General features: G+C 46.6%; 1 protein-coding gene across 3 annotated transcripts in view; it reads left to right on the plus strand.

Moving 5' to 3' along the window:
• The window catches only part of RFTN1 (raftlin, lipid raft linker 1), a 204511-nt gene that overhangs the window by 169475 nt on the left and 7189 nt on the right, over positions 1–27847 (plus strand). For all 3 annotated transcript variants that reach the window (XM_067737398.1, XM_067737397.1, XM_067737396.1), the window contains 2 exons: positions 23457–23560; positions 25834–25915. In XM_067737398.1, the coding sequence (XP_067593499.1) occupies positions 23457–23560; positions 25834–25915 (186 nt within the window). The remainder of the gene's footprint in view (positions 1–23456; positions 23561–25833; positions 25916–27847) is intronic.

Here is a 27847-nt window from a genome sequence, read left to right on the forward strand (position 1 = left end):
TTTTTCCCTTTCATCAGTTTAAATATGTCCTGCCACTCCCTTCTGGCTTGCAGAGTTTCTGCTGAAAGATCAGCTGTTAACCTTATGGGGATTCCCTTGTATGTTATTTGTTGTTTTTCCCTTGATGCTTTTAATTTTTTCTTTGTACTTAATTTTTGATAGTTTGATCAATATGTGTCTTGGCATGTTTCACCTTGGATTTATGCTGTATGGGATTCTCTGTGCTTCCTGGACTTGATTGAATATTTCCTTTCCCATATTAGGGAAGTTTTCAACTATAATCTCTTCAAATATTTTCTCAGTCCCTTTCTTTTTCTCTTCTTCTTCTGGGACCCCTATAATTTGAATGTTGGTGCATTTAATGTTGTCCCAGAGGTCTCTGAGACTGTCCTCAATTCTTTTCATTCTTTTTTCTTTATTTTGCTCTGTGGTAGTTATTTCCACTATTTTATCTTCCAGGTCACTTATCTGTTCTTCTGCCTCAGTTATTCTGCTATTGATTCCTCCTAGAGTATTTTTAATTTCCTTTATGATGTTGTTCATCATTGTTTGTTTGCTCTTTAGTTCTTCTTGGTCCTTGTTAAACGTTTCTTGTATTTTCTCCATTCTGTTTCCAAGATTTGGGATTATGTTTACTATCATTACTCTGAATTCTTTTTCAGGTAGACTGCCTATTTCCTCTTCATTTGTTTGGTATGGTGGGTTTTTACCCTGCTTCTTTGTCTGCTGTGTGTTTCTCTGTCTTCTCATTTTGCTTAACTTACTTTGTTTGGGGTCTCCTTTTTGCAGGCTGAAGGTTTGTAGTTTCCGTTGTTTTTGGTGCCTGCCCAGTGGCTAAGGTTGGTTCAGTGGGTTTTGTAGGCTTCCTGGTGGAGGGAACTGGTGCCTGTGTTCTGGTGGATGAGGCTGGGTCTTGTCTTTCTGGTGGGCAGGTCCACATCTGGTGGTGTGTTTTGGGGTGTCTGTGGACTTATTATGATTTTAGGCAGCCTCTCTGCTAATGGGTGGGGTTGGGTTCCTGTCTCGCTGGTTGTTTGGCATAGGGTGTCCCGCACTGTAGCTTGCTGGTCGTTGAGTGGAGCTGGGTCATAACATTGAGATGGGGATCTCTGGGAGAGCTTTCACCATTTGATATTATGTGGAGCTGGGAGGTCTCTGGTGGACCAATGTCCTGAACTCGGCTCTCCCACCTCAGAGGCACAGGACTGACACCTGGCCGGAGCACCAAGACCCTGTCAGCTACATGGCTCAGAAGAAAAGGGAGAAAAAAAGAAGGAAAGAAAAAAAATAAGAAAATAAATAAAATAAAAATAAAGTTATTAAAATAAAAATAAATCATTAAAAATAATTAAAAAGTAATAAAAAAAGAAAGAAGAGAGCAACCACACCAGAAAACAAATCCACCCATAACAAGCACTAAAAACTATACAAAAATTTAAAAAAATTTAAAAAAAAGGACAGACAGAACCCTAAGACAAATGGTAAAAGCAAAGCTATACAGACAAAATCACACAAAGAAGCATACACATGCACACTCACAAAAAGAGAAAAAGGAAAAAAATATATATATCTTTTGGGAAGTCTGAGGTCTTCTGCCAGTGTTCAGTAGGTGTTTTGTAGGAGTTGTTCCATGTGTAGATGTATTTCTGATGTATTTGTGGGGAGGAAGGTGATCTCTGCGTCTCACTCCTCCACCATCTTGAAGGTCTCCCTCACCACAAGTTCAGATGCAAACTATTATATATAGGATGGATAAACAACAAAGTCCTACTGTATAACCCAGGGAACTATATTAAATATTCTGTGATAAACCATAATGGAAAAGAATATACATATGTATAACTGAGTCATTTTGCTGTACAGCAGAAATTAACACAACACTGTACATCAACTATACTTCAATTACATTTTTTAAAAAGAGAAAAAAGCATATTCACATCTTACACATTTTAGTATAAAATATGTAATTACACATTCCATGTGCCGATCTTTTTGAGTTTGGGGTCTGCTGATTAGAATCCCACTTCATTCTTCTTTTATCAACCAAAGTGTGCAGTCGCTGATGGCCAGCGTTAGTGTCTGTAAAGTGTAGCAAAGGGATTTGACTGCAGAATCCTTCTGTTTTCATGATTTTTTTTCCTGGTCTTTTCCAGCCCCCTCCACCCCGCCAGACAGTGGCCACAGTTGTTATTTTTAAGCAACTCTCCTTTGTCAGGGCTCTTCAAAGCATTCTATCTAGTTTTCCTAGAAACAACTTCTTTGTACTTCCTATCCATTTTAAATAATTTAAATTAAGACATGTAGCTGTGATCATGGGTCTAACTGACTTGGACAGGTATGGGAGCATGGAAGACTTACCCTGGAAGTGCTCACCTGCACAGCATCCTGGGATCCGAAGGGCATCGTGAAGAGCAGCCCACTACCTGCAAGGACCTGGTCTCGCTACAGCTGGACCTGGGCTTCTGCTAGTGCAGCTGGAGATTGAATGGACTTTGGGGGCACCTGTTACACCCTGTGAACACCCACAGTTCTCATCCCGTGAGGTGCTGTTGTCAGGTGTTGTCTCCATCCTCCACCTGTGTGTTCAGTCTGCTGTTGAATCACCTCCCATTGGTTTCTGCCCATTTTTCCAGCCTGCTGAGACATTTGTGATCATGACAGTATCATCTTGCGTCTGGGGGAATCGTCCCAGCCCTGGTTTCTCTGAGCATTTCCTACATAGGGTTGCTTCTGTCTGATCCAGTGTCCAACGGGTGGATGGAGGACACGGTCCTTTGGCATGCTGTGGGAATCTCTCCCTCAGACCCTGATGTGGCCCCAGCCCCGTCTGCAGAGGTTTCAGATGGCCCTGTCATTCCACCCAGCGGTCACCATCTTGTCCCTGAAGGACTCATGAGAGGCTTGGTAAGAGGCATCTCTGTAATTGGAACCCACTCTGGGGTACACTCCACCCCACCTGTCCCACAACCCTATCTAACAACTCGTATGTCCCTCTTTTTCTGCATGGACATCCGCAGCCTTCTGGGCATCAATCTTCTGTTTCCAAGGGCTCCTCCACGTAATGGTCCACACTGGGATTTGCCAGGGAGTAATGTCAATGTCTGCGGTGTCTAGAATTCACCACCTTCTGCTCCTACAAGGGAGCCAATATTTGTTCCTTTTAAACCATCTGGCATTTATTTCCTTGCCACAAATTCTCCAAGATAATTATTTTGGTTCTGATAGCATAGCCTTTAGTGCCAAAGATAGCAGGTCTCTGCCTTGTTCCTGTGGTACAGAGGATTTTCCCATGGATGGTCACTGCCGTGAAAGGTCCAGGCCCGCCCTCCCAGGTGGTAACGCCACTCCTTCCGACCCAGAGCAAACCGCAGCTCAGATGAGTCTGCCAGTGGCTGGGACAACAGAATGTCTATTCTCCCAGCTTTCACTTTGATCAAGTTCCTCCTTGCATCTACCTTTGATAGTGACATGCCAGTGTGCTGAGCACCTTTTCCTTAAAATGGAATTCTTCTCGGCTTGATGAATTTTAAATTCGTCATTTAAAAAATTGAGGTTTGCTTGGGAGGGCAGGTTGCCAACCTCCATGAAAAATGTTCAATGCCCACCCCTACCCACCCCTACGCAAGTCCACACCTCACGTCCATCTCTTTTGGAGAAACAGAGGCATGTTCACAAGAATGCTGATGCCAGGACATGGTGTCAGCATTATTAGTAACAGGAAAAAGGAAACAAGGTGTGCGTCCATCAGTAGCAGAAGGGTTAAATAGTGGATGGTGCATCCTTACTATGCATGCAGTCATTCTGTACAGACTGACACGGAAGGAACTCCATGAAATGTTGTCCAGTGGGGAAACAAGGTGCAGAAGAACCGTGATGGTTAATTTTATGGGACAACCTGGCCAGGCTGTGATACCCAGTTGTTTGGTCAAACACCAGTCTAGATGTTGCAGTGAAGGTGTTTTTTAGTTGCGATTAACATTCAAATCAGTAGACTTTGAGCAAAGCAGATGACTAACCCTCCATAATGCGAATGGGCTTCATCCAGTCAGCTGAGACATCAAGAGAGGGCCAGCCCTGCAGACATTGAACTTGCCAGCCCCCCAGTCGCATGAGTCAATTCCTCCAAATCAATCCATCTATCTATCAATCTCTCTCTGTCTCTGTCTCTTTGTCGCTATCTATCTATCTGTCTAAAAATCTGTCTCTCTGTTCTCTATCCATTCTGTTGGTTCTCTCTCTCAGGAGAACCCTGACCAGTACAGAGATACCCTCACCAGTGTGATGCCATTAATGGGGAAAAAAAACTTCACAGAATAATATGATGTATATTGTGTGGGAATATGTAAATGTAGAAAAAGACCTGGAAGAGCGGCCACCAAGCTGATGATGGTGGCTACATGTGACTTGGCATGGAAGGGTGGAAGGCAGCTTTATCTGGAATATTTTCATTTTTATGTAGAGAAATATTCATTTTACTTGGGTAATTATAAGTTAGTTTTTAGATGATAGCTAGTTCTGTCTCCCCATAGCCTTTCTTCTCTTAGGTTTTAGGTGTATTTATTTTCTCCTTGTGGAAAAGAAAGTAAAGTAGGAGTTGAGTAATTCCACTTTCTATTGTCTTCCACATTTTTTTTTTCTTATACAACTTCTTGTTTTGAACATAATTTTTTATTGAAGTATAGTTCATTTACAATGTTTTAGGTGTACAGCAAAGTGATTCAGTTATATATATATTCTTTTTCAGAGTCTTTTCCATCATAGGTCATTACAGGATATTGAATGTAGTTCCCTGTGCTATACAGTAGGCCCTTGATGTTTATCCATTTTATATATAGTAATGTGTATCTGCTAATCCCAAACTCTTCATTTATCCCTTCCCCACTTTCCCCTTTGGTAACCGTAAGTTTGTTTTCTACGTCTGTGGGTCTATTTCTGTTTTGTCAATAAGTTCATTTGAATCATTTTTTAGATTCCACATATAAGTGATGTCATATGTGGTGGTCATGGGTATCAATCAGCATGCTTTTCACTGTCAAGGCAGAGTATCCACCTGGCAGTGCCTTGAACAGTAGGGATTTGTCATCGCATCTCACCAGGCAGCAAGTCTGGAGGAAGGTGGGGGGGTGCAGCGTCATCTTTTTCAGCGGCTTGAGGACATCACCAGGGACCCGGGGACTGTCACCTTCCGCATCCCGGTCCTCAGTTTGTCTGCTAGGTCTCCCCTCAGGACCCTAATCCCAAGGTGGCTGCAGAGTTCCTAAGCATCTCATGGGAACATAATGACAGTTGGAAAGAAGAGGGCATTTCCTGCCATGTGCCCTTTATTATTAGCAAGTAAGACCTTTCCCAGGAACTCCCAAGCAGAGTTTCCCTTCTGTCCCATTGGCTGGGTCACAGACCCACGTCACTGTCAAGATCATGGTGAGCTGGGCTGGAGAGGGTGTCAGCCAGGAAGGCGGACCTGGGCTATTGGCCTTGGCAACCAACAGTTGGCCACTGAGTGGGACAGAAAGCAGGGATGCTCCTAGAAGTATTTTAAGGAAGACTAAACTTGGACTTGGTGACAGCTCAGAGAGTGGAATGACAAAGGAAGAATTTGACTTTTACTCTCTATCTGCACTCTTTTTCTTCCATAAACTCAGTGGTCCTGTTTTCTCAGATTCCCATATTTCACTTCCTATGCAAAATTTAGTCATACAAGTAAGTTAAGCCTTTTAAAAATTTATTCAACAAATAAATATTGAGTTCCTACTGTGTGTCAGCCACTGTGAAAACATGATGAATGAATGGAAAACATAAAGGAATGGATTCCTTTAACTGGGGGGAAGAAGTGCAGTCATTAAAAATGAATGCTCACCCCCTGGTCTTTCCACACCCGTAAATAACTTCTCTTCCTTGTCAGGCTTCCTGAGGGGTGGTGAGAGGCCCTAAATCCCCAGGAACCTTTTAAGGCTGATGAGAGGGGAGAGGCAAGTGTGTGGTCTGGTGAAGACCATGGGGCAAGGCGAATTTAGAGCCTGGCTGCAGAGGAAGAGAGAGTGAAGGAAATCATCACGCTTTCAGAATCATGGGACAAATGCATTTTTTAAACAGTAGTAGGCTTTAAAACATCCAGTGCATGACAAAAAAGAGGCAACCCTCAATGTGATAAGAAGGGCTTTATCTTTAGGTTTTCCCAATGTGTTTGGGATTAGAAGGGTGGTGGATGATTCTATAAGAGTTTTAAACACACACACACAATTTATTGTCTTCCAGTTTCTGGAGGTCAGAAGTCAGGGTGAGCTCAACTGGGTCCTCTCCTTTGGGTCTCATAAGGCTGAAATCAGGGTTTGGCAGGGCTGTGTTCCTTATTGGAGGCTCTGGGGGAAGAATCTGCTCCCAAGCTCATCCAGGTTGTTGACCAAATCCAACTCCCTGTGGTTGCAGGACTGAGGTCCTTGCTTCCTTGCTGGCTGCCAACCAAGGGCTGGTTTTGCTCCTGAGAACTGCCTGCATTCCTTCTCATGACCCCTATAATAATTTTTTAAATGCATAGACAGCCTGGGAGCCACAGGTGAGGACAGGGCAAATGGTTCTGCAAGAACTTAGTATATTAAATCAGTGAGTGTGGAGGGTTGGAGGATGTTCTTGTAGTTAAGTGATCATTCATCACCCTTCCTTGGAATTTGTCCTTTTTAAATTCACTTGGCAAGAACTTTAGTAAGATGAAATGCAAAGGAAGGGCCTGCTTCCTTTGGAACTGCTTAAGTAGTTCCTTTGGAACTGCTTAACACTAAGTATGAACATCTTTAATTGGATGGGGGTCTTTCTTCGTGGGCCCTGTGATGCCATCCTGTGCCTTGTCCTGTTTCATGTCATTTTCAGTGCCTCGTGAAGAGACCTAGATGATGGGGGACCTGTGGGAGGCCGTGGAGTATACTGGATGGCCGTCAAGATCCAAAGAACAGGGATGCTCTTGGGCTCCACAAAAACATTTCAGTTGGGCATGGTGTGGGTGGGGGAGGGAAGAATTGAGGGAATCGTTGAGAGCAGGGAGTGGGGAAGATTCTGGACAACCCACCCACATCAGTGGGAACCAGAGCTGCTTTTTCTGAATCTATCTGCTTTTACATATTGGGCTTCTAAGTTAGATTACATTGATGTTTGTGGAAAACCTCCCACTACTTTTTAAAAAACAGAAAAGAAACAAAACAAGAAGCCTTGAAAATTACTTATCTAATCCAGCTTCTTTTCTGAGTAGGTTTCCCTGATTTCTTAAACTCCTTCCAATCTCATTATCTACTAGTTTATCAATGTTAGGTCAAAACCAGCCCAATAAAATGTAATGGGATACATTTAAATATAAAAAAATCAATTGTATTTAAGTGCAAAAAAATCAATAACACAGCATGGAGAATACCTGATTTGAAAGCAATTGTAATGAATAAGTTTAATTCAGGTGAACAGTGTACCGACTACTCCTCTCCAAATACTCCAAATGCTCTGAGCTCTGACCAAGTGGGGTTTTCCAGATCACACCCTGGTTACTTGTCCCTCCATTTGTGTTCTCTCCTGCTCTCTGCTGAGTCCCTCCTCGACATTTGAGGTCCTTGCCCTTCCTGGCCCAACTCTTTGTGACATCATCTTTGATGCTGTCGGCTGGATTTGCACTCCCTTCCTTTCAGCACTTTTGGCACCATGTTCCACCTTCCTTAGAGCTATTCAATTTTTTTAAAATTTATTTTATTGAAGTATAGTTGATTTACAATGTTGTGTGATTTTCTACTGTACAGCAAAGTGAGTCAGTTATACGTATATATGTCTACTCTTTTTCATATTCTTTTCCATTATGGTTTATCACAGGATACTGAATATAGTTCCCTGTGCTCTACGGTAGGACCTTGTTGTCTATCCATTCTATATGTAATAGGTTGCATCTGCTAACCCCAAACTCCCAATCCATCCCTCCCTTCCTATCCCCTCCCCCTTGGCAACCACAAGTCTGTTGTTCTCTATGTCTGTGAGTCTATTTTTGTATCATAGATGTTTATTTGTTTCATAATTTAGATTCTTGTCTTTCTATGTCTGGCCTACTGCACTTAGTATGATAATCTCTAGGTCCATCCATGGTGCTGCAAATGACATTATTTCATTCTTTTTTATGGCTGAGTAATATTCCATTGTATATATATGTACATATATATATATATATATCACTTCTTCTTTATCCATTCATCTGTCAATGGACATTTAGGTTGCTTCCATGTCTTGGCAATTATTGTAAATAGTGCTGCTATGAACAGTGGGGTGCCTATATCTTTTCAAATTATAGTTTTGTCTGGATGTATGCCCAGGAGTGGCATTGCTGGATCATATGGCCTAGAGTTATTTAATTTTTTAATTGCTCTGTGAACTCCTCGAGTCAGGGACTAGCAGTTTCTAATGTTCATGTTCCCTGGATCCAAATTAATTCCTTTCGTGTTACAAGTTTCATCAAACACTGGTTGGGTGGGTAAGAAACAACATGAGATTATTGCTATGGGTAAAAGATAACTGGCCATAGTATGAAATGCACACAGGAGGTGCTTATCTTCTGTTTTCCAGTGTGATACCCGTTGACTGGGAGTCTTATGTCTACCACACTGCTGTATTTGACGAGAAACACAGACGGACTGGGGGGTGGACAGCGATGGAGGACATGCCTGGAAATGGTTGAAAACAAGTGGGTGTGTTTATTTTGGAGGAGGAACAAACAAGGGCAATCAGGAAGCTGGTTCCATATCTTCGAAGGGCAAACCTCTGATAAAGGGGATAGACTCTGTTTTCCTTAGTTGCAAGGGGAAAACCAGGATCTTTTGGAGAGTTTTGTGGAACCATCTGGCAGTGGAAGTAGGTGGGGCATGAGGCTGTCAACTCCCAGGTATCAGGGTGATTCACATGTTCAGTTTCCCATCTCTCAGGGGTGATGGAGGTGGCCTTCCTGTTCTGGGCAGGAAGCACTAGAAAAGTGCTTCCCAAACCTTGTTGATCCTCAGAATCACCTGGGGATTTGATACGAATACACATTCCCCAGCACCAGCCCTGGCAGTCAGTAGGTCTGGGGGTGGAGATTAGGGATCTGCATGTTAAAAATCCAACCTGGAGCCACTGAACAGAGAAACACCCTGATTGCTTCCAGCTTTAATAAGCTGGGACACATGGGTCAACTATTGCTTTTAAGTCAGTGACCTCTTTGAGGCAAAATTATTAAACATCCTCTTCAACTATGGTGGAAGGGGGGATTCACTTGGCAAATTAGACAAGAAGGCTCAGAAGCTAGTCTAATGAGGCCAAGACATCTGTTCTTAAATTTTTATAACTTATTTTTCTTATTGCAAAAGTGATGCATGGACAGTTCCTCAAAATGTTAAGCATAGGTACCATATGACCAACCCAGTAATTTTACTCTAAGGCACATATCCAAGAGAAATAATAGTAGCATTATTCATAATATCCAAAAAGTAGAGACAATCCGAGTGCCCATCAAGTGTTGAATAAATAAAATATGTACAATGGAATGTTATTCATACAATGGAATATTATTCAGCCATAAAAAAGGAATGGAGTACTAATCCATGCTACAACACAGATGAACCTTGAAAACATTATGTTAAAATGAAAGAAGCCAGGTACAAAAGACAACATATTGAATGATTCCATTTATATGAAATGTCCAGATTAGGCACATCTATAGAAAGTAGATTGGTGGTCGCCTAGGGGTGAGGGTGGGGGCAAAAAGAGTGACTGCTAATGGGGACAAGAATTTGGGGGGAGGTGATGAAAACGTTCTAAATTTGTACTTTGGTGATGGTTGCATAACTCTGTGAATATATTAAAAACCATTGAATTGTGTACTATATATAAACAGGTGAATTTTTAGATATGTCAATTATTCTTAAGGTGTTTTTAAAAATTGATACATGTAATTGAAGACAATACATGTAATTGAAGACAGTTTAGAAAATACAAATAAGGAAAAGAAAGCAAAAATCATCCCACTTTCATCATAACTGAGAAGATAGTCGCATATTGGTGTGTATTCTAGTATGTATTCTGTCTGTATATAGACAGAAAAATATATTTGCATATATTTTTTAAAAATGGGATTATTTTGTTCACACTCTTTCTATCTCATCATTTTAAATGGCTGTAGAATATTGGTATATGAGCCATCGTATTTTAATTTATTTAATTAGTTTTCTATTGGTAGATTTTAGATGGTTTCCATTTTTTGCTCTTGTACATCATGAATATTCTCTAGCTTTATCATTGTGCTTCATATCACATTTTGGCTTAACAGTCCATACTTTTTAAAGCTAGCTATTTTGTATCCCATGGAAACAAGTTTTACTTTTGACTTCACCTTAAAAATGCTTGATGCTGTCCAGAAGGGGACATGGGTCAAGAATGTGAGGATCATCACAAAGACATCACCCTATTTAAAACCGATTTAGGGCTTCCCTGGTGGCGCAGTGGTTGAGAGTCCTCCTGCCGATGCAGGGGACACAGGTTCGTGCCCCGGTCTGGGAAGATCTCACATGCCGCAGAGCGGCTGGGCCCGTGAACCATGGCCGCTGAGCCTGCGCGTCCGGAGCCTGTGCTCCGCAACGGAAGAGGCCACAATAGTGAGAGGCCCGCGTACTGCAAAAAAAAAAACCAAAAACGATTTAGGCTACAAAATTGTGCAGAGTCACCCTCCCATATGAAGACAAAGTCACACTGAAAGAAGCAGGTAGACTTGTCTCTATTAAATGATAGATGTTTTGTTTTCCAGTCTGTATCAGTTAGTTCTTGCTGTATAACAAACCATTCCAAACTTCACAGCTTCAAATGACTGTTTATTGAGCTCATGATTCTTTGGGTCAGCTAAGCAGTTCTTCTGCTCTGAAGCAGTTTAGCTGACCTCTCCTGGGCTCTCTCACATATCAGGTGACGGCCAGAGGATCCAGGGTTGGCCTCACTCACGTGTCTGACAGTTGGCTGGCTGTTGGCTGGGGCCAGAAGGGCCTGTGTATCTTAACATCTAGTAGGCTCGCCCAGACTTCTTCACAGGAGGAAAGTCACAGGGTGCCTGAGAGCCCCAGTGTGACAGCTTACTTATTTCATGCTTTGGTTTGCATCATATTTGTTAATATCCTATTGATTTGTTAATATCCTGTTAATAGCCAAAGAAAGTCACAAAACCAAGCTCAGATTCAAGAGGTGGTGAGATAGATATTATCTCCTGGTAGGACCATCTGCACCAAAGTGCAGAGGCACAAATGCAGGATGGGGATGGATTTGTGTGTGGCCAGTTTAATAATTTTACCAATCTTTGCTAAAGCATCCAGTAGCCTTAGTGGTTGGTGACCAATGTGGTTCTGCTTTTAATTTTCATTCATGAATATACTTCCAACTTCCACATACAGAAAGGTCAGAAGGATGGTACCACAACATCCTGACAGATTAACTCCCATTTTTAATGGTAAACTCACGTCTCATTAGTGTTGGATGTGATTTACAGCGATTTTGATAAGATTTTGAGCATATAAGACAGCGGTGGCAGAACCTACCCCAGAAATGCTAGGGAAGGTGCGTTCATTCATTGACTCATTTTGTGCCAGACACTTCCCTAGTTGCTTGGGATTCATTGAGAATAAGACAAACCCCTTGCTTTGTGGAGAATGCATTCCAGTGAAGGAGATAGTAGTAAATAGATAAGCTAATCAGTGTTAAGAAGTGATCAGTATGATGAAGTGATAGTGCAGGGGACAGGGGGAAATAGGGGGGGTTTCTTCAAGACCCCACGTAGAGTTGGCTGATCTCACTGAGGCCGTTTTCATTTTCTTGACCTTGGTTTTCTGTTCATCATCTCCTCCTTTGGTGGGTCACAACCCAGATGCCGATGGAAACCCAACAGTGCGTCTGTGACAGGCTCTGGTGCATCTATCTCCAGGCTGTAGTGGAGCAGGCAACCAGAGAGAATGGAAGAACCCTGGTGACAGGGGAGCTGACAGTCAGGGGCCTGACGTGTCCGGAAGGCTGGATATTCCCGCTAATGGTTCCCAGCGCCTCGGAAGCCCTAGTAAAAGTCCCCTTACCAGGAGCAGGGTCCTCAGAGGACACACTGAGGGACTCGTGCAACATAATTTGGCTTGAGGGAGAGGGTCCAGTTAGCATCCTGGTAACCATGGCAACAAGAGGCTAACAATTGGGTCACCACCGAGAGAATATTGACCAGAGAGAATACTGACCGAACGCTGAAGTGGGACCGTGGCCCCTTGAATTTACCAGATGGAGAAAGTCAGGGAGGGAAAATGTGTTGTGCTGAATGTTCTACAACGTTACTATCTTTTCCGAGTGACTGTGCTTTGCGGCTCCGAGTGCTGCTGGGCCAGCGACAGTGGGATAACCCTTAACTTCCATTGCCGCTTCTGCTAGGATTTTGAAGCAGCCTTTGTTCAGGGACATCATCTGGGCTAACGCTTTATGATTATTGGTAAGCAGTCAGGAATCCACTGTAGTGGAAGGTGATAACTTTGATGTAGTTTTAAGTTCGAGAGTTTTTGCTGACACACGTCCCCACCCCCTCCCCACTCCAGAGTAAATCCCTTTTAATTATATACTGTGGGAAAGCTCCTTTTAAATCCTCTTTTTTCTAGGTTGTAGATACGGTGAAAAAATAAGAAAGGCTAAAACTATGATCATCTCCTGTTGTCTAAAGACAAAGTGACAGATCCCATTTATTCCCAGAAAGTCTAATTTCCTCTCACTCCTCAAAGCAAGCGGAAGGGACTTGGCAAGTCCCTGGATGGAGAAAATGTTTCTTGTTTAATTGTTATCAGACCAAGCTGTTTCCAAGTCTGCCTGCCGGAGAGGATGCGCTCACCCCGATGCATTCAGTGTGTGTGTGAAATGTCAGCTTCTGGAGGTTGCAAGGCTCCTGCTCTCCCACTATGAGGTCCCGCAGAGCAGCCCACAGGATGTCACGGCTTTGAGTCGCTTAACTGTTTGCGCTCAGCACGGCAGCAGCATCTTCTCCTACTAATGGTCAGAGTCTGCCCCCGCCGTGCCCCCTTAACCTTGAAACGTCCAGCATCTTTGCCTGCAGCGTAATCTGGGAGCCCTTGGCTGTCATGCACCTGGCGTGGTTCTCTCTGTCGAGCAGGCGCCTGTCAGCAGGCAGCTCTGATGCGTGCATGCATCTCCTGTCCCTCCGCCCCATAACCCCTAACCCCTCTCCCGAAGCTGCACATCCCAGGACCAAATCACCTACCCGGCCTAGAATCTAGAAGAGTGATATCTTGCACTGCAGGTTTGGTTTTCCTGCCAGCTGGGCATGCGTGGTACTCCGGGAGAAGCCCGGACAGCATCTCGAGCGAGCACGCTCTCCCCCTGTGTGGGTTTTTAATCTCTCCCTCCCAGGGTATGCTGGTGGCAGTGTTGGGCCTCACGGTAGCTTGTCGTAAGTGAGACTTCAGGGCGGCGATGCCATGCCGGGTCACAGTGTATCTGGCATGTAGGAGATGAGGGCGTGGTGTGCCACCTTTGAGAGCGGTGAGAAATTAGAAACCCCGAGCTCCATTCAGTAGTAGCTATTACATTCTATTTCTCTCTAATCAGATTAGGTGACTTTCGCTCCGACTTCCCTCCTAGAGGTTTGCTGGGTTATTTGGCTCTCCCTAGAATCATAATCTATCAGCTTCTGCTGTGGAATAAGGCACCCCGAAGCTTAGCGAATTGAAATAACCAGCCTTTATGGTTGTAGTGAGTGCACAGGTCAGCTGGGGTGATTCTGCTGATCTGGGCTAAGCTCCTCTAACCTCAGCGGGGCTCCTCTAACCTCACTCTGCTTCTGTGTCACTGGCTGGTCGACTGGCGTCTCGCTGGTCCAAGATGGCGTCTCTCACGTCTGCTAGTTGCTTGGGCCACATGACTCTCGTCATCCAACAGGCCAGCCTGGGCTTGTCCTTGGTTCCCTGAGAGCAGGTAGAAGCAGCAAGGTCACTCGCGGCCTAGGCTTAGAACTATGATGTCACATCTACCATATCTGTTGGTCAGAGCAAGACCCAAGCCCAGCCTGAACTCAAGGGGTGGAGAAGTGGACTCTGCCTCTTTATGGGAGGAGCTGCAGAATGCCGTAAAGAGGCCTAGAGGCAGGGAAGTAATCATTGAGGCCATTTTTTGCGAACAGTGTATCTCAAATAATAATAACAGTCATTATTATTATTTTGTTGGGCTCTCAATAGGGCTGCAGAGTTTGTTGCCTTTCTCACATGGGAGAGAAAATCAGGCAAAGATGTGAATTAACCAGCAGGGGTGGGTAAATAGTCCTAGAAAAGAAGCTTTCCACACACTGCATGTATTTTCCTCTGCCCCCTTTTCTATATCTGAGAGCTAAGCTTTTTTTTTTTAAACGTATTCTCTTTGAACGTTATGAAAGCCGAAGTTGTCTAAAATGAGACGGACGGCTTTCTTAGGCTCTATTATGTTGGCCTAATTACATATCAGCAAAATGTTTTTCTGGGGCATTGTGTGTAAAACAAAGAGGAAAACATCTCCAGCCGGCCCCAGCATCCTTGCCCCTCCCTCTGCTGGCAGAGGCAGTGGTCCTGCAGGAGGCCTGTGGGGGGATGGGGGCCAGGAAGGCAGGGCTGCTGCAGCTGCCACTGGCCTCAGATGGATTTGCCCTTTCCCCAGAGAGGACGAGTGGCACAGCCTCCCTTCCTCTCTCCTTCCCTCCAGCACACCTCATGGTGGCTTGCACCTGGGGAGGGACTGTATGTTTGCTCTCCCCACCCCCTGGACCGGGATCTCCTACAGCAGGAGAAGAGGCTCACACATCTTCGCTTCCCAGGTGTGTGGCACAGAACCAGGTTGGCTGGATGTGGAGAGTCATAAGTGAATAGTGGTACCTGGTATAGCCGTGCCCTTGGCGATACTGAAGGGCTCAGTGGAGTTTTCTGCAAGACCGCCGCAGTGTTACAGCCCCTACTTTCCAGTTGCTAAATGAAGATGAAATGTTCCTTCTTTCCAGCTTGGCATTCCCCTCTTCTGCCCTGCCCTTGCATCTCTACTTTCTATCACCTGAGAGCATGACTCTTATCTTCCCTGTGTGCCGTCATGGCCAGGGTCTCCGCTGGCCATGGCAACGTCAAGGCAGACCCCAGGTTTCCTGAGGACATGTTTACGTGCCAGCCACTTCCCTCCTGAAGCATCCTGGCTGTGGTCTCCTGAGACCTCCCGGTCTATCCAGAGATGGTTTTTCAGGCTCCGTGATGCTTGCCCTCTCAAGACATCAGATGGTGTGGATCTTTCTTCTTAAACGTGTTTCCTACCCTGGGCTGCCCTCCAGCCAGTTCCTCCCAGTTCAGGGCTCTTTATCATCTTCTGCTCTCCCCTCCCCAGGAGACCCAGTCCTCAGCCAGCCTCACCCCTCCTTGAGTTGTTCTCCGCCCATATTGGCCAATGCCCCCAAGTCTTCATTTTCATCTAACCTTTCCCTGGCTTTAGACTGTGTATGAGTGCCCTGTTGCTGCTGTAACAAATTACTACAAACTTAGTGACTAAAAACAGCACAAATTTATTCTCTTAACAGTTCTGGAGGCCAAAAATCCAAAATGGGTCATAAGGGATTATAATCAAGGGGTTGGCAGAGTTGCATTCTTTCTGGGAGAATCTGTTCCTTTCTTTCAACTTCTAGAGGCCAACCTGCTGGTGGCCAAGCACCCTGCCCTCTGTTCCCATCCTCACCTCTCCTTACCTGACTCTGACCCGCCTCCCGCCTCCCGTCTAAGGACCCTTTTGATCACATTGAACACACCTGGTTCATCTCCCCATCCCATGACCCTTAACTTCATCAATCCGCCGGATCCCTTTTACCATAGCAGACAGCCTCTTCCCAGGCCCCAGGATTTAGGACGTAGACATATTTGGGGGGAGTGAGTGGGCATTTTCCTTTCTACCATAGGAATCATTCCCTCTCATTGTGGTCCTTGTCCCATATGCCTTGGTTCAATACATGAGCAGCCATTACCCATTATGTTGTTATGCAGCATTATTTATTTAACAAGCCCAACACTGATTGACACAGGTGGTGTCCAGTGTTTTGCCATTGTGAACAGTTCTCCAGTGAATAACTCTGTACATTTGTCATTTTTTTATATACAGGATCCATTCCCAGAAGTGCGGTTGTTGGGTCAGAGGGTAAATGTATTTGTAATTTTGAGAGATACTGTCAAATTGTTCTCCCTGAGGTTGAATCTGTCCTCCTCCCAGCCATGTATGAGAATACTTGCCTCCCCACAGCCTTGTCAGCTAAGTAGTTCTCAAACTTTGGGGTTTTTCCAATATGAGAGGTGAAACTATGATATCACAGGGTACTTTTGATTTCCACTTCTCTTATTGTGAGATTTAGTATGTTTTCCTCTGGTTTATGGCCATTAGAATTTCCTTTGCTGTGACTCTCTTCCTAGCCTCATCCCATCTTAAAATTTGGATTACTGGATTTCTTTTCTTATCAATTTTTAGGAGCTACTTTTTTGACTGTAATTTGAGCTACAAATAGTTTCCCATCTTGTCATTTGTCTCTTGCCTTTGCATAGCTTGTCGTTTGTCACGCAGTAGGGGTTTTATGTCACCAAATTTATGATTTTTTCTTTATGTTTTCTGGATTCTAAGATGTTTAGAAATGGCTTCCAGTAGGCCCTTTAAAAATTAATAAAACTGTGTTCAATGTGGGGAGTTGGACATAGGTAGCTATTTCTTCTCTCTTCTGAAAAATCCCAGTGAACTGATACTAAAAGAATGATAGATTTATTTGTAAATTTATTTGTAATCCCCAAATCAGTACTCTTGGTGCTTTCACAGTCACTTGCAGATGTATGCTTAGTGGCAAAAAAAAATTATGTTGCTGACATGCATGTTCCCAGCTAAGCTTTCTCATTTCAGCTGTCATGCTGTAAACAAGTGTCCTGTTCGCATTTCACTTAGTGCCACATTTTTCACATGCTTGTGCTTTTTGTTGGTGATTTCACTGTATAAAGTTGCCCCCAAGCATAGTGGTGCAGTACTGTCCTGTGTTCCTAAGAACAGGAAGGCTGAGATGTGCCTTATGGGGCAAATATGTGTGTTAGGTAAGCTTTGTTCAGGCGTGAGTTACAAATCTGACCAGAGGCTAACAGGAAGCTAACCCTGTATTTCCCCAGGAACAGTGGTTCAGTATCTGCTAATTCAGTGTTTGTGGCAACATTATAGAACAGAACTCCAACAAATAATGAAAAATGACTTTAGATGATAGATAGATAGATGGATAGAGACATAGGTAGGTAGGTAAGTAGGTATGTAGATGGATGGATGGATAGGAAGATAGATGATAGATAGATAGAGACATAGAGACAGATAGGTATGTAGATAGGTGGATGGATAGATACCCACAAGAACAAAAAGATTGGAAGAAGAGAAAGTAGAAGATGTGTGATTTCAACAGATTTTTAGAAGATTGAAGGTGCGTGGAGGAAGGCGGATTAATTTAGCAAAGTCGAGGAAGCAGCACCTGGGTGTAGAAGGGATCCTGAGGAAAGCTCTGGTCTTCAAAGCCTAAATCACTGCAGGATGGTGGGAGGTGAACTTCAGAGCTGAAAACTGGGGCATTGTGGTGAAGTCCTTACACAGTGTGGTAAGATCCCTGGCTCCAACCTCTGTCTTGTGCAACCTGGTGACTGCGGAGATAATTCAAGGATCAGACGAAACGACTTATAGAATATATGTATCCGTGAAACAAAACCAAGATGGTATAAAAAAGAAATGCTCAAAAGAGAAGAAAGAGCTTTGGGGTCTGAAAATAGGGCACCAGAACATTTTAAAACATACAAAAAGACTGGAAAACAAAATAAAGGACATCTTTCAGAAGGTAAAATTTTTAAAAAGTAAGAAAACAGGGGGAAAGAAAGGTAATAAAATTAACATATCAGTCCTACGTTTCGACTAATAGGAAGTCCAGAAAGAAAGAAGACAGAAATGGAAGAGAGAAAAATTATCAAAACATAAAAGAAAACCAAAACACTTTTCAGAGCCAAAGGACAAGAATCCTTTGAGTGCAAAGCCATTGAGTGTACAGCCCTTTAAGTAAACACACACACACACACACACACACACACACACACGAAGGCATGTTGTGAAATTCTGGAACTTCATGGGGAAAAATATCCTAAAATCTTCCAAAGCAGCACAACAGATTACACTCAAAGTATTAGTAATCCAAGTAGATATCACAACAGCAATACTGACATCTAGAAGCTAGTGGAGCAATACTTCTAAAGTGTTAAAGGAGAAACAGATTTCAGCCTACACTTCTGTACCCAAACTTAGTTAAAAGTGAAGACAAAGACATTTTTAGGAGTTCGGGGATGCAAATAACTTCCAGGGCATTGTTTCCTAGGGAGCCAGTAGAGGATATGCTCCAGCAAAATGAGGAGGAAATCAAAACCGAGAAGACACCAGCCATAGACAGTAGTGGAGGGAGAACACAGTCCTGTGAAGCATCCACACCAGATTGAAGCAAGCGTACAGAAAGTTCCAGAAATTATGTCTCCAAGTGGAAAAAAGTAGAACTAATATATTTAGGTACATGGGATAGTTATTGATGGGCAGGAAGAAGTGTTGGAACATGTGGAATGAATTAGTGATGGTTTCATGTACAACCACACAGATGAAATAAACTGAGGCCACAGTTAACTCCAGGAAAAATAAAGGACTTAATAATAAATATATTTAAATATTTAATATAAATAATATTATAATTATAATACAATAATAATTATTATATTTTACATATTTATTTTATATTTAATTATTATAATAAATATATTTAATATAAATATATTTAAATAAATGTTAATATTTAAATTAATAATAAATATATTTTTTAAAAAAAAGAAGGTGTGGTCACAGTACATTACTTGACCCAGCAATATTTGCAATAACACAAACACAGACTTTTGATTTAATTAAAATTATATTCTAACCATTTGGGGCATCAGGAAAGAGAAAGTAAGAAATGTGAATGGGAGCTCTAAGCCTTCATTTCCCATGGTAGGAAATCAATAGATACCTAAAATTGATAAGTAAGGAAATCGTATATAAACAGGCCCTGCCAATTAGTGTTAGGCATTAGTGCTTCGGTAGCAATTTTACAAAAGACTCTTGCAGGCCTCTGGCTTCACATGCCCTCTCCGGGAAGGGAAGGGAAAGGAAGGGAAGCACCCAGCTGGTGGTTGTCTCCAATCATTGTTTCAGGTGTGGAGACCAGCCCAGAAGTCCTGCATACTTTTCAGACATGGAAATTGAATTCCTCTCTTCATTCACAGTCATGAATAAGGAGCAAAGTATCATCTTTTAAGCTGTTTTTCTCCCAGATTCTTCCAGAATGGAAACAAGGAGAAGAAAAGAAGAGCACACTGCCATCAGGATACAAACTTTCTCACTGGACCAATGTGTTACCTCCTAATATTCCCCTGCACAAAGGATCTTTGAAAGGATCAACAGACACACGCATTTCTTAGCAAACTCTACGTCGTGTTGTTCTGTTTTGGGAGGGTAAAGGGAAAGTTGTGTCGGATGCCTGTTTCTTTAGTGGATTTGCAACCACGGAGAAATTACAGGGAACAAAGGAAAAAGAGCCATAAATACAAATGAATCCCTTTTATACAAGTCAAAGAACCACAGGACATGCTTCATTTTTTTTTTTTAACACTCCAGGTGTGATCAGAGATTACGTATCCACACAGGAGAGTGGAGAGTTAATTAAAATTTTTGCACCTGTTCCCAGAAAGAAATGTCTTTTCGTTTGATAAGCGGGCTGGCTTTGGAGTGCTGTTTGTGCTTTTCTCTCCTCACTGGAGTGTCACAGAAAAGCAGATCAAAGAGAGCCTTCCATCTGATGCGTTTCCGACCACCTTTCTCAGCTAATGGACTTGAAAGCCTCTTCCACTGACTGCATGGAGTTCATGTCATATTTTAGAAATGTCGTCTTCTGACTGTGTTGATAATATGCAAACCGGCTTTGATAGGTGCTTGTGGAAAACCACATTAACCGTTAATTAAATCAAGACCAGCCCAGAGGGTTGGAGTGGGAGAGTCTGGCAGAATGAAACACCTCACCCCCTACCATTTGTATTTTACTTTTCAACCCGTCCTGTGACAGCCGGCTGGGAACACTTGTGATTGAACTCTCAGCTCTCTCGAGCAGGGTCATGTTTTGCTGTGTTTTCGCTTCTTCCTTTTAGTCTTTATGATTCTGTACCCTCTGGCTGACATCCCCTACCTTGAGGGGAAAAGCTGTCGGGGAGAAATCCTGCCGTCTTTCTCTTTAAGATGGTGAATGAGGGGAATAAAATAGAGCAAAGCAGAAGCAGCCCTTCGAGGCCTGTCTGGGCAGGCGGGTCAGGCGGCCTCAGGGGTGCCCATTGTCCCGCCGTGCTGGGTACCCAAGGAGAAAACCCGGCCGGGGCACAGGCACCAATAAAAGGACTCCATCCTGCCACTCAGGGCTTTGTGAGCACCACGCTTGTCCTGGTTGCCATGGCGACTGTCTGTGGCTGGTTTGTCAGAGTGCTTGATAAAGTGGGAAGGTTATTCTTGATAGACCCAAGTAATCTTAACCTTGCAGAGCTTGAGTGTGGATGGACCATTTTCTCTCTCTTCTCTTTAAATCAGGAATGCAGGGATGGGGGCACGGGTTCTCAGGATAAAGCTGCCACAGCAGGTGGTGAGGGCCCTGCCCAGCACAAGGGACACTGGCCGTAACTGGTGGAAGGGAGGTCCCGTGTGTCCAGGGACCAGCAGAGACAGGGGTGGCTGGGTCATCCGCTGCCGCCTCTGGCCTGAATGGGGGCTTCAGGGACGGGGCCAGAGTGGGGTTGCCTGTCCCTCTCCCGTCAGTTGGTTGTATTTGTACCTGTCTCTCCTCTCTTTTCCTTTTCTTCCTGCTCTCCTCCTTCATTAACTCCCCTTCCTCTCCTCCTTCCCTTGCCCCTTGCCCACCCACCCCCCTTCTTTTGTCCCCCACCTTCTCCCCTTCCCCCCTCCATTGCTTTCTGCTGAACCAGTATTAGTAACAGAGCAGAGCCTTTCAAAGTCCCCTGACTTCTCCCCTCCTGGAGGATGAAAGGAAAGGTAACAGCTTTCCTTTCGAGGAAATTCAAAAGTTAACAGCTGATCATTTCTGGCCACAAAATTGCAGACTCTTTTCTGTCATCCGTAGAAATCTAATTGATTATCTAGGCAGTACTTTTCAGACTTAGCTGCATCTCAACTACTGGAAGCACTCTTTAAAAAATATAGAGCTACCGTATTATCCAGCAGTTCCACTCCTGGGTATGTATCCGAAGAAAAGAAAACACCAATTAGAAAAGATACATGCACCCCAGTGTTCATAGCAGCATTATTTATCATTGCTAAGATACAGAAGGAACCCAAGTGTCCATCAATAGATGAATGGATAAAGAAGATGTGGTACATATATACAATGGAATACTATGCAGCCATAAAAAGAATGAAATAATGCCATTTGCAGCAACATGGATGGACCTGGGGGGTATTATGCTTATTAGTGAAATAAGTCAGACAGAGAAAGACAGATACTTTATGTTTCCACTTATATATGAAATCTAAAAAATAAAATGAATGAATATAACAAATCAGAAACAGACTCACAGATATAGAGAACAAACTAATGGTTATCAGTGGGGAGAAGGAAGGGGGGAGGGGCAAGATAGGTAAAGGGGATTAAGAGGTACAAACTACTATGTATAAAATAGATAAGATACAAGGATGTAATGTACAGCACAGGGAATATTATTTTATAATAACTTTATATGGAGTACAATCTATAAAAATATTGAATCACTATGGGGTATGCCTGAAATTAATATAACATTGTAACTCAACAGCACTTCAATTAAGAAAAGAAAAAAAAACAGACCCATGGGTCCCACCCCCAGAGTTTCTGATTGTGCAGGTCTGGGTGGGGTCCCAAGACTCTATTTCTAACAAGTTCCCAGGTGATGCTGCTGGCTCGGGGACCACACTTTGAGAACCACTGACATAGGCCAAGACTTTATATAGTTGAGGCTCCCCGAGAGTACGTTGGTTGCCCGGTAACCACGCTGGGATGGATGCCCAGTGATAGGAGTTTTAAAAGCCTTTGGGAGAAGCAGGGCTGGTTGTTCCCTCATCTCTCTTCTGGCCCCTGGTTCTGTCCCCAAAAGGCCTCCAGCGGGATAACCCCTCACCGTGGGCGGTCCCCTCTGAGCAGCGCCGCTCCCCAGGGGATCCTCTTCTCAGCGCTCCAGGCCCCTCGCGGTCTGCCATTTGTCTGTGCTGAGCCCCCCCCCGGAATGCCTCTTCCCCAGCTCCGCCTGTCCATCTCCACCCAGCCCCTGAGCCCCAGGAAGCCCGCCCTGACCACAATCGCACCATCTTTTTGCTAACAGTCCAGCCTCATGGCCCTGCCAGTGGGCTGTTTTGTATTTCGGTCACATGCGTGTTTGTGCCGTGGCCGCTGCTGGACTGAACTCCAGCAGCAGGACTGTGCCTTCGTTCACCTCCAGCCCACCTGGGCTCCAGGTTACTTGCTGAATGAGTCCTGTGGCGGCCTCCGCTGGAAGGACTCTACACACGTGTCAGCAGTGTTTGAAGCCATTACCAGGAGCTGACCGAGCAGAGAGTGGGTGCAGAGTCTACGCAGGGAGGGCGGGGGCTGGAGTCGGAAGTTAGCCTGCCTCTCGAGAAAGCAGGATGTGAGGCCCGGGCTGGCGGCTTCACAATGGGATTGTCTCCCTGTGGGGGCAGGACTGGTTTTTTAAATTGAAAGGCAAACGTCAGTCCCCTCCCCCCGCTCCTCCCTGATTCCAAATGAAACAACTTTCATCTACTCCTTTACGGCAGGATGTGTAACACAGGTGAAGCGCCCTGTTTGTGTGCACGTGCAGGGTGTGTGTGTGTGTGTGTGTGTGTGTTGCCGCTGTGGCTGGATGCAGATGACTCGATCGTTTGTCAAATGTAATTTAACTCCCCACAAGATGCTCTGAAACCATCCAAGCAGCGGGTGTTGTCATGGGCTTAGGTACATCTTGGAGGAGAAGTGATGGTGTTTCTTCAGTGAAACTCACAGGAGGCTATTTGTCCAGACAAGAATAAAACAAAATGAATGGATCAACCCTTTGGCTCTGTCTCTTTGCCAACTGCACAGACTGAGTCGGGGCTGGAAAGAAATCCCATGTTGGCAGTTGGGCTCCAAGCTCTTGAAGCATCTTCGGAGCTGGAGTAGAGCCCCAGGCTACAGGGCATCCCGCCCCTTTCGGCTTTGTTGGGTTGGTGGATTGGACGGTCCCCTCTCCGTCCCTCAGACGTCATTGGCTTGAGGCAGCTGCAGCCCTGACTGTGGCCTTTCTCCCCAGGGTGTCGAGGTGCAGACAGACTACGTGCCCCTGCTGAACTCTCTGGCCGCCTACGGCTGGCAACTCACCTGTGTGCTGCCAACTCCTGTCGTCAAGACAACGAGGTAACAATAACCATCATTACTGTTACTGAACACTTGCACTGTTCCCCATAAGCTCTTCCTTGCGTAACTTATTGAATCCCTGTGAGTCTGGGGCTGTTACATCAGTTCTCTGCCTGGGAAACGGCAGGGTCAGGATTTCAGAGTCTTAACTACTCCCCCACCCAGAGCACCCCTCTTCCCACGTGGGGAGCTGGGCTAGGCAGTCACGTTGCTGGCACGCATGCAAAGTCTCATCTCAGCCTCAAAAAATCCTGTGAGGTGAGGTGGGATTTTTTTGGTTGTATTTAACCGATTTTATAGCTGAGGAAAGTGTGGCCGGGGAGGTTGAAGCGCTAGCCCAAGGTCATGGAGCTGGTCAGTAGCCCCACCAAGGGGACGTGAGGCCCTGGAGTCTCAGCCCCGGCTGTGGCCCTCCCTACGATTTCACGTTCATGGTCGTTTGTCCACCCTCAGCTCTGCCTGCCGTCCCTTGAGCCCGTGGGCTTATCCTAGTCTTACCAACCCTAAAAGCCCTTCCATCTGTCTTTTGGGTTTGCTATCAAGCTGGTCCTTCTAACTACCTGTGGGGTGGTAAGCATAGATGTGGTTCCCATTTTACAGATGAAGAAACGGAGGCTCAGAGAGGCTCCATCACATACCCAAGGCCACACAGCCAGCAAGTGGCAGAACCCGCGACTAGACCCTCAGTCTACAACGGGCCACCACTTTGCTGACCTCTGGGGGTGCCCCCTCCCATGGCCCTCAGCCCCACGCTACCTGAGTCCTGCTGCATACTCACGCCCGCAGGTGATGGACGGCCTGAGGCAAGGCTAGTGACCCGGGCGACAGCAGGCGGTGCAGCCCCAGAGCACAGACAGAGGCGGGAGTGTGGGCGCCCATCACTGCCTCTCCTGGGCCCTCATCACGTCCCCCATGCCCCGGGTCTGTGCAGCTGCAGGAGCCAGTCTGCAGCCGCCCTTGGGCCCTGCGCCACTGGGAGATTTCCGTATTGCTTCTTGGCCAAGATTTCTGTGGGCACAGGGTGGTGCCGTGGAGGGGAAGGAACTCCGGGTTTGTGACCCAGAGCTTGAACCCAAGTCCTGAGTCAGCCGATTGCTGTCTACCTTGGTCAAGTCCACGTAGCTTCTTTGAGCCAGTTTCCTAGTCCGTGCAACTAAGAATGCTGCCTGCCTTCCGTTCCAGAGGACAAGAGCCCCCCTGAGAATGTATTTGAATGTGAAGCCCCCGCTGGCTCTGTGCTCGCAGCCCGGAGGGTAGGGACGGTCTCTCTGTCTCAAGCAGTCCCACCTTCTAAATAAGCCTCCATGATCCTCCACCTTCCTGGCCTTAAATGACCCTTGCGGTGGAGTGGAGAGTACACGGACCGGGCAGAATCCCCGCTGTGTGACCCCTGGCCTGTCCTTGACCAAGCTGAGCTGTCCTGTCCTGTCCCGTTGGTGGAAGTAGGGGTCCCATTGTTTGGAGCGCCGGGTGCAATCGCCCAGCCCGGCCGGAGCACAAAATAGAAAATGCTAGTGTCCTCTACCTCCTTTCCCTCCAGCACCCCATGTAGTGACACATCACCTCAGCAGAGAAGACGTTTGCCAAATAGAGGTTTAAGAAAGTGATCCGAAGGCGCGGGGTTCGCGGTGGCCAGAAAACAATGATCTCCATCACAATATTTCTAGCACCTTTAAAGGCAGCTCCTTGAGAGCCTGCCTTCCTGGGAGGAAGGCACACCCCCTGTGCCATAAAAATGAATAGTGCCCCAGCCCGTTCGTTAATGCCAGTTCCCGCTGCTCACAAGGGTGACTCAGGGTGACTCAGGGTGGTGGCCGGGACCCGTGCACAGCCAGGCCCTCTGCCCAAGCTCCTGTAATCGCTCAGGTCCTCACTGGCCACCCATCCCAGGCCAACCAGGTCCCTCCTCGGCCTCATTCCCAGACTTGGAAGAGGCCTCCACCCTCTGATATTCACTGAGGCCACTTTGTCATCATTTGGCCAAGATGGTAGCTGTCATTTCACATCATGGGAAAGGGGGTTTTCAGCCAGGAAGCTGCCTTTCAAGGATGCACACAGAGCTTTAGTTGGGCCCCTGCGATAGCAAGCAAGGGTGGGTGGCCTGGGGGTGGGAAGGTGGGGGGCTTCTTGACCTCCGACCTCTCACTCTCGGGCGGCCACCTTCCTTCCCACGGGCAGCCGGCCTGGATGACGTTCAGGACGGCGGCCTCCGTGTGAGGTGCGGGGCTCCTCTAGGTATAAAGGACTCATTCTCAGCTCTGCCTGTGTTACAGGGAGGGGAACGTATCCACCAAGCAGATTGTCTTTCTTCAGAGACCGTGTCTACCTCAGAAAATCAAGAAGAAGGAATCAAAGGTGAGTGACCTTGGCTGCTTTGTTTTGCTTGCTCTGTTTTGCTCACCAGAGCCTGGGGACACCTGAGCCCCTCACGACATGAGTCACATCCGGGGCAGGGAGGGCACCGGAGGGCCTTGTCGCTGGTCTCCTCCTGCGAGGATGCCCAAGCCACCAGCATTCACGAGGCTGAAGGGGGAGTGGGAAGGCAGCTGCAGCGTGACTCGGGCTGGGACGGCTGAGCTCATGCCCAGCTTCTCTGTATCTCTTAATCTCGTTACAAGCTGGTTGACGCCCTGCCCTGCCCGTGGGTCCCTTGGGACATCAGAAGTTTGGGGAGCTTGGCAGAGAGAACCTGCCAGACGACCTTCCCCACAGGCCCTGCCCTGCAGGTCTGAGTGGCAGTGGCTGGTACAGACAGAGGTCATCTCCCCTGTGGAGTGAGTCCTCAGGCCAGGCTGTCCTGGGGTGGCCAGGGGCCTTCCCCCTGTCCCTGGACGTCACGTGAACTGTCCCAGAAACACAGTGGCACTGAGAGACGTGGCCGTTCTCAGAGTTTTTCCCGTGTTTCTTGAGACTGAGGCCAAGTCCTCCCCTTGTGTGACGTGATTCCGATGCCTCACACCCCCGTGTTCACGGTCACTCGGGAAGAGTCGAGGGAAGCTGCCAAGCCCCTGGAGCCAGCTGGCTCCCCCTGTGACGGGCAAGGCCACACTGTGGGGCAGAGCCCACCAGACCCGCCCGTCCCCTCGCCGGGCACCATCCCCGAGCTCCCCACCCGCGGTTCCTCATGTTCTTGGGACGTGGAGCCCGGACGGCAGCACCAAGCCAGTGAACAGATTGGAGCAGCCCCTCTGCAGCCAACAAATCCGAGGGGGGGGCGGCCACTGGTGGGAGGAACGCCAAGGAAGTAGCTCTGGAGCCAGCTGGGGTGCAGTGCAGAGGAAGGGCTCTCCAAGCTCGGAGATGCCAGTGTGACAGGTGACAGCAGCAGAGGACCAGAGGCAGCCACCGAAGCCACCATTGCCCACCAGGAGCAGCCAGCCACCAGCTGGAAGACGGATGGCCCCGGGCTGCCACCAGCCACGGCTTTGCCTGGGCTGTGGAGCCGCGTGCATTCACGCAGGGACATTCTAGCAGCACCGCCGAGGTCTCCCGCCAGACGCCAGGCAAAGCCCAGCTTTTGCCCTGACGAGGAGGGCGTGGTGCTGCCTTTTCCTGCCAGCGCGTCCTGGTTGCGGTGCCAGCAGATCCCAAAGGACAGACAGGCGGCTTGATCCTGGTGAAGGCTGTGCATCTCACCCAGGGGACAAGCCAGTGGAAACCCGAGGCCAGGGGGACGTTAGGGGTAGAGCTCTAAGGCTGCTGTAAGAAAGTAGAACAGCGTACCTCAGGGGAAATCCAGGGAGGTGGGAGTCAGCCTTTTCTGGGCGGTAGAGACGTCCACCCCCAGTGAGCTGCACGAACCCGGGCAGACCTGCTCATTCCAGGGCTTGGGGTGACAAGCACTGTCCTCTGTGTGACCTGGGGAGGCCACCTCACTGTTACAGCCCCAGATGGGGGGACTGTAGCATCCCATCACCCCCGTCATCCACTCCTCGCTCAGCTGACGGGTCATCGTCCTGCTCCCAGGAGACGGTGCCCCCCGCCCCGTGGCCATGGCTCCATCCTCACCGTGCCCTAGACCCCGCGTCACTGACACCGTTCATGCCCTCCATCGCTCGAAGCACTGTTTTCTCTCGGCTGTCCCACCACTCTCGCCTGGTTTCCCACCTAGATCCTCATTTCTAGCCCCGTTTCTCCCCATTTTCCCTCACCTCTTCCTTAGAAAATCTCATCCACCCCCAGAGTGAGAAAATCTCACTCACCACCTCTGTGTCAACGAGTCTTACCTCTGCATGTTCAGCCCTGGCTTCTCCCCTGGGACCCCAGCTCCATCTGCCCTGCGGCTAC

This window comes from Pseudorca crassidens, chromosome 5 (assembly GCF_039906515.1).
Source record: "Pseudorca crassidens isolate mPseCra1 chromosome 5, mPseCra1.hap1, whole genome shotgun sequence".
Classification (NCBI taxonomy): Eukaryota; Metazoa; Chordata; class Mammalia; order Artiodactyla; family Delphinidae; genus Pseudorca; species Pseudorca crassidens.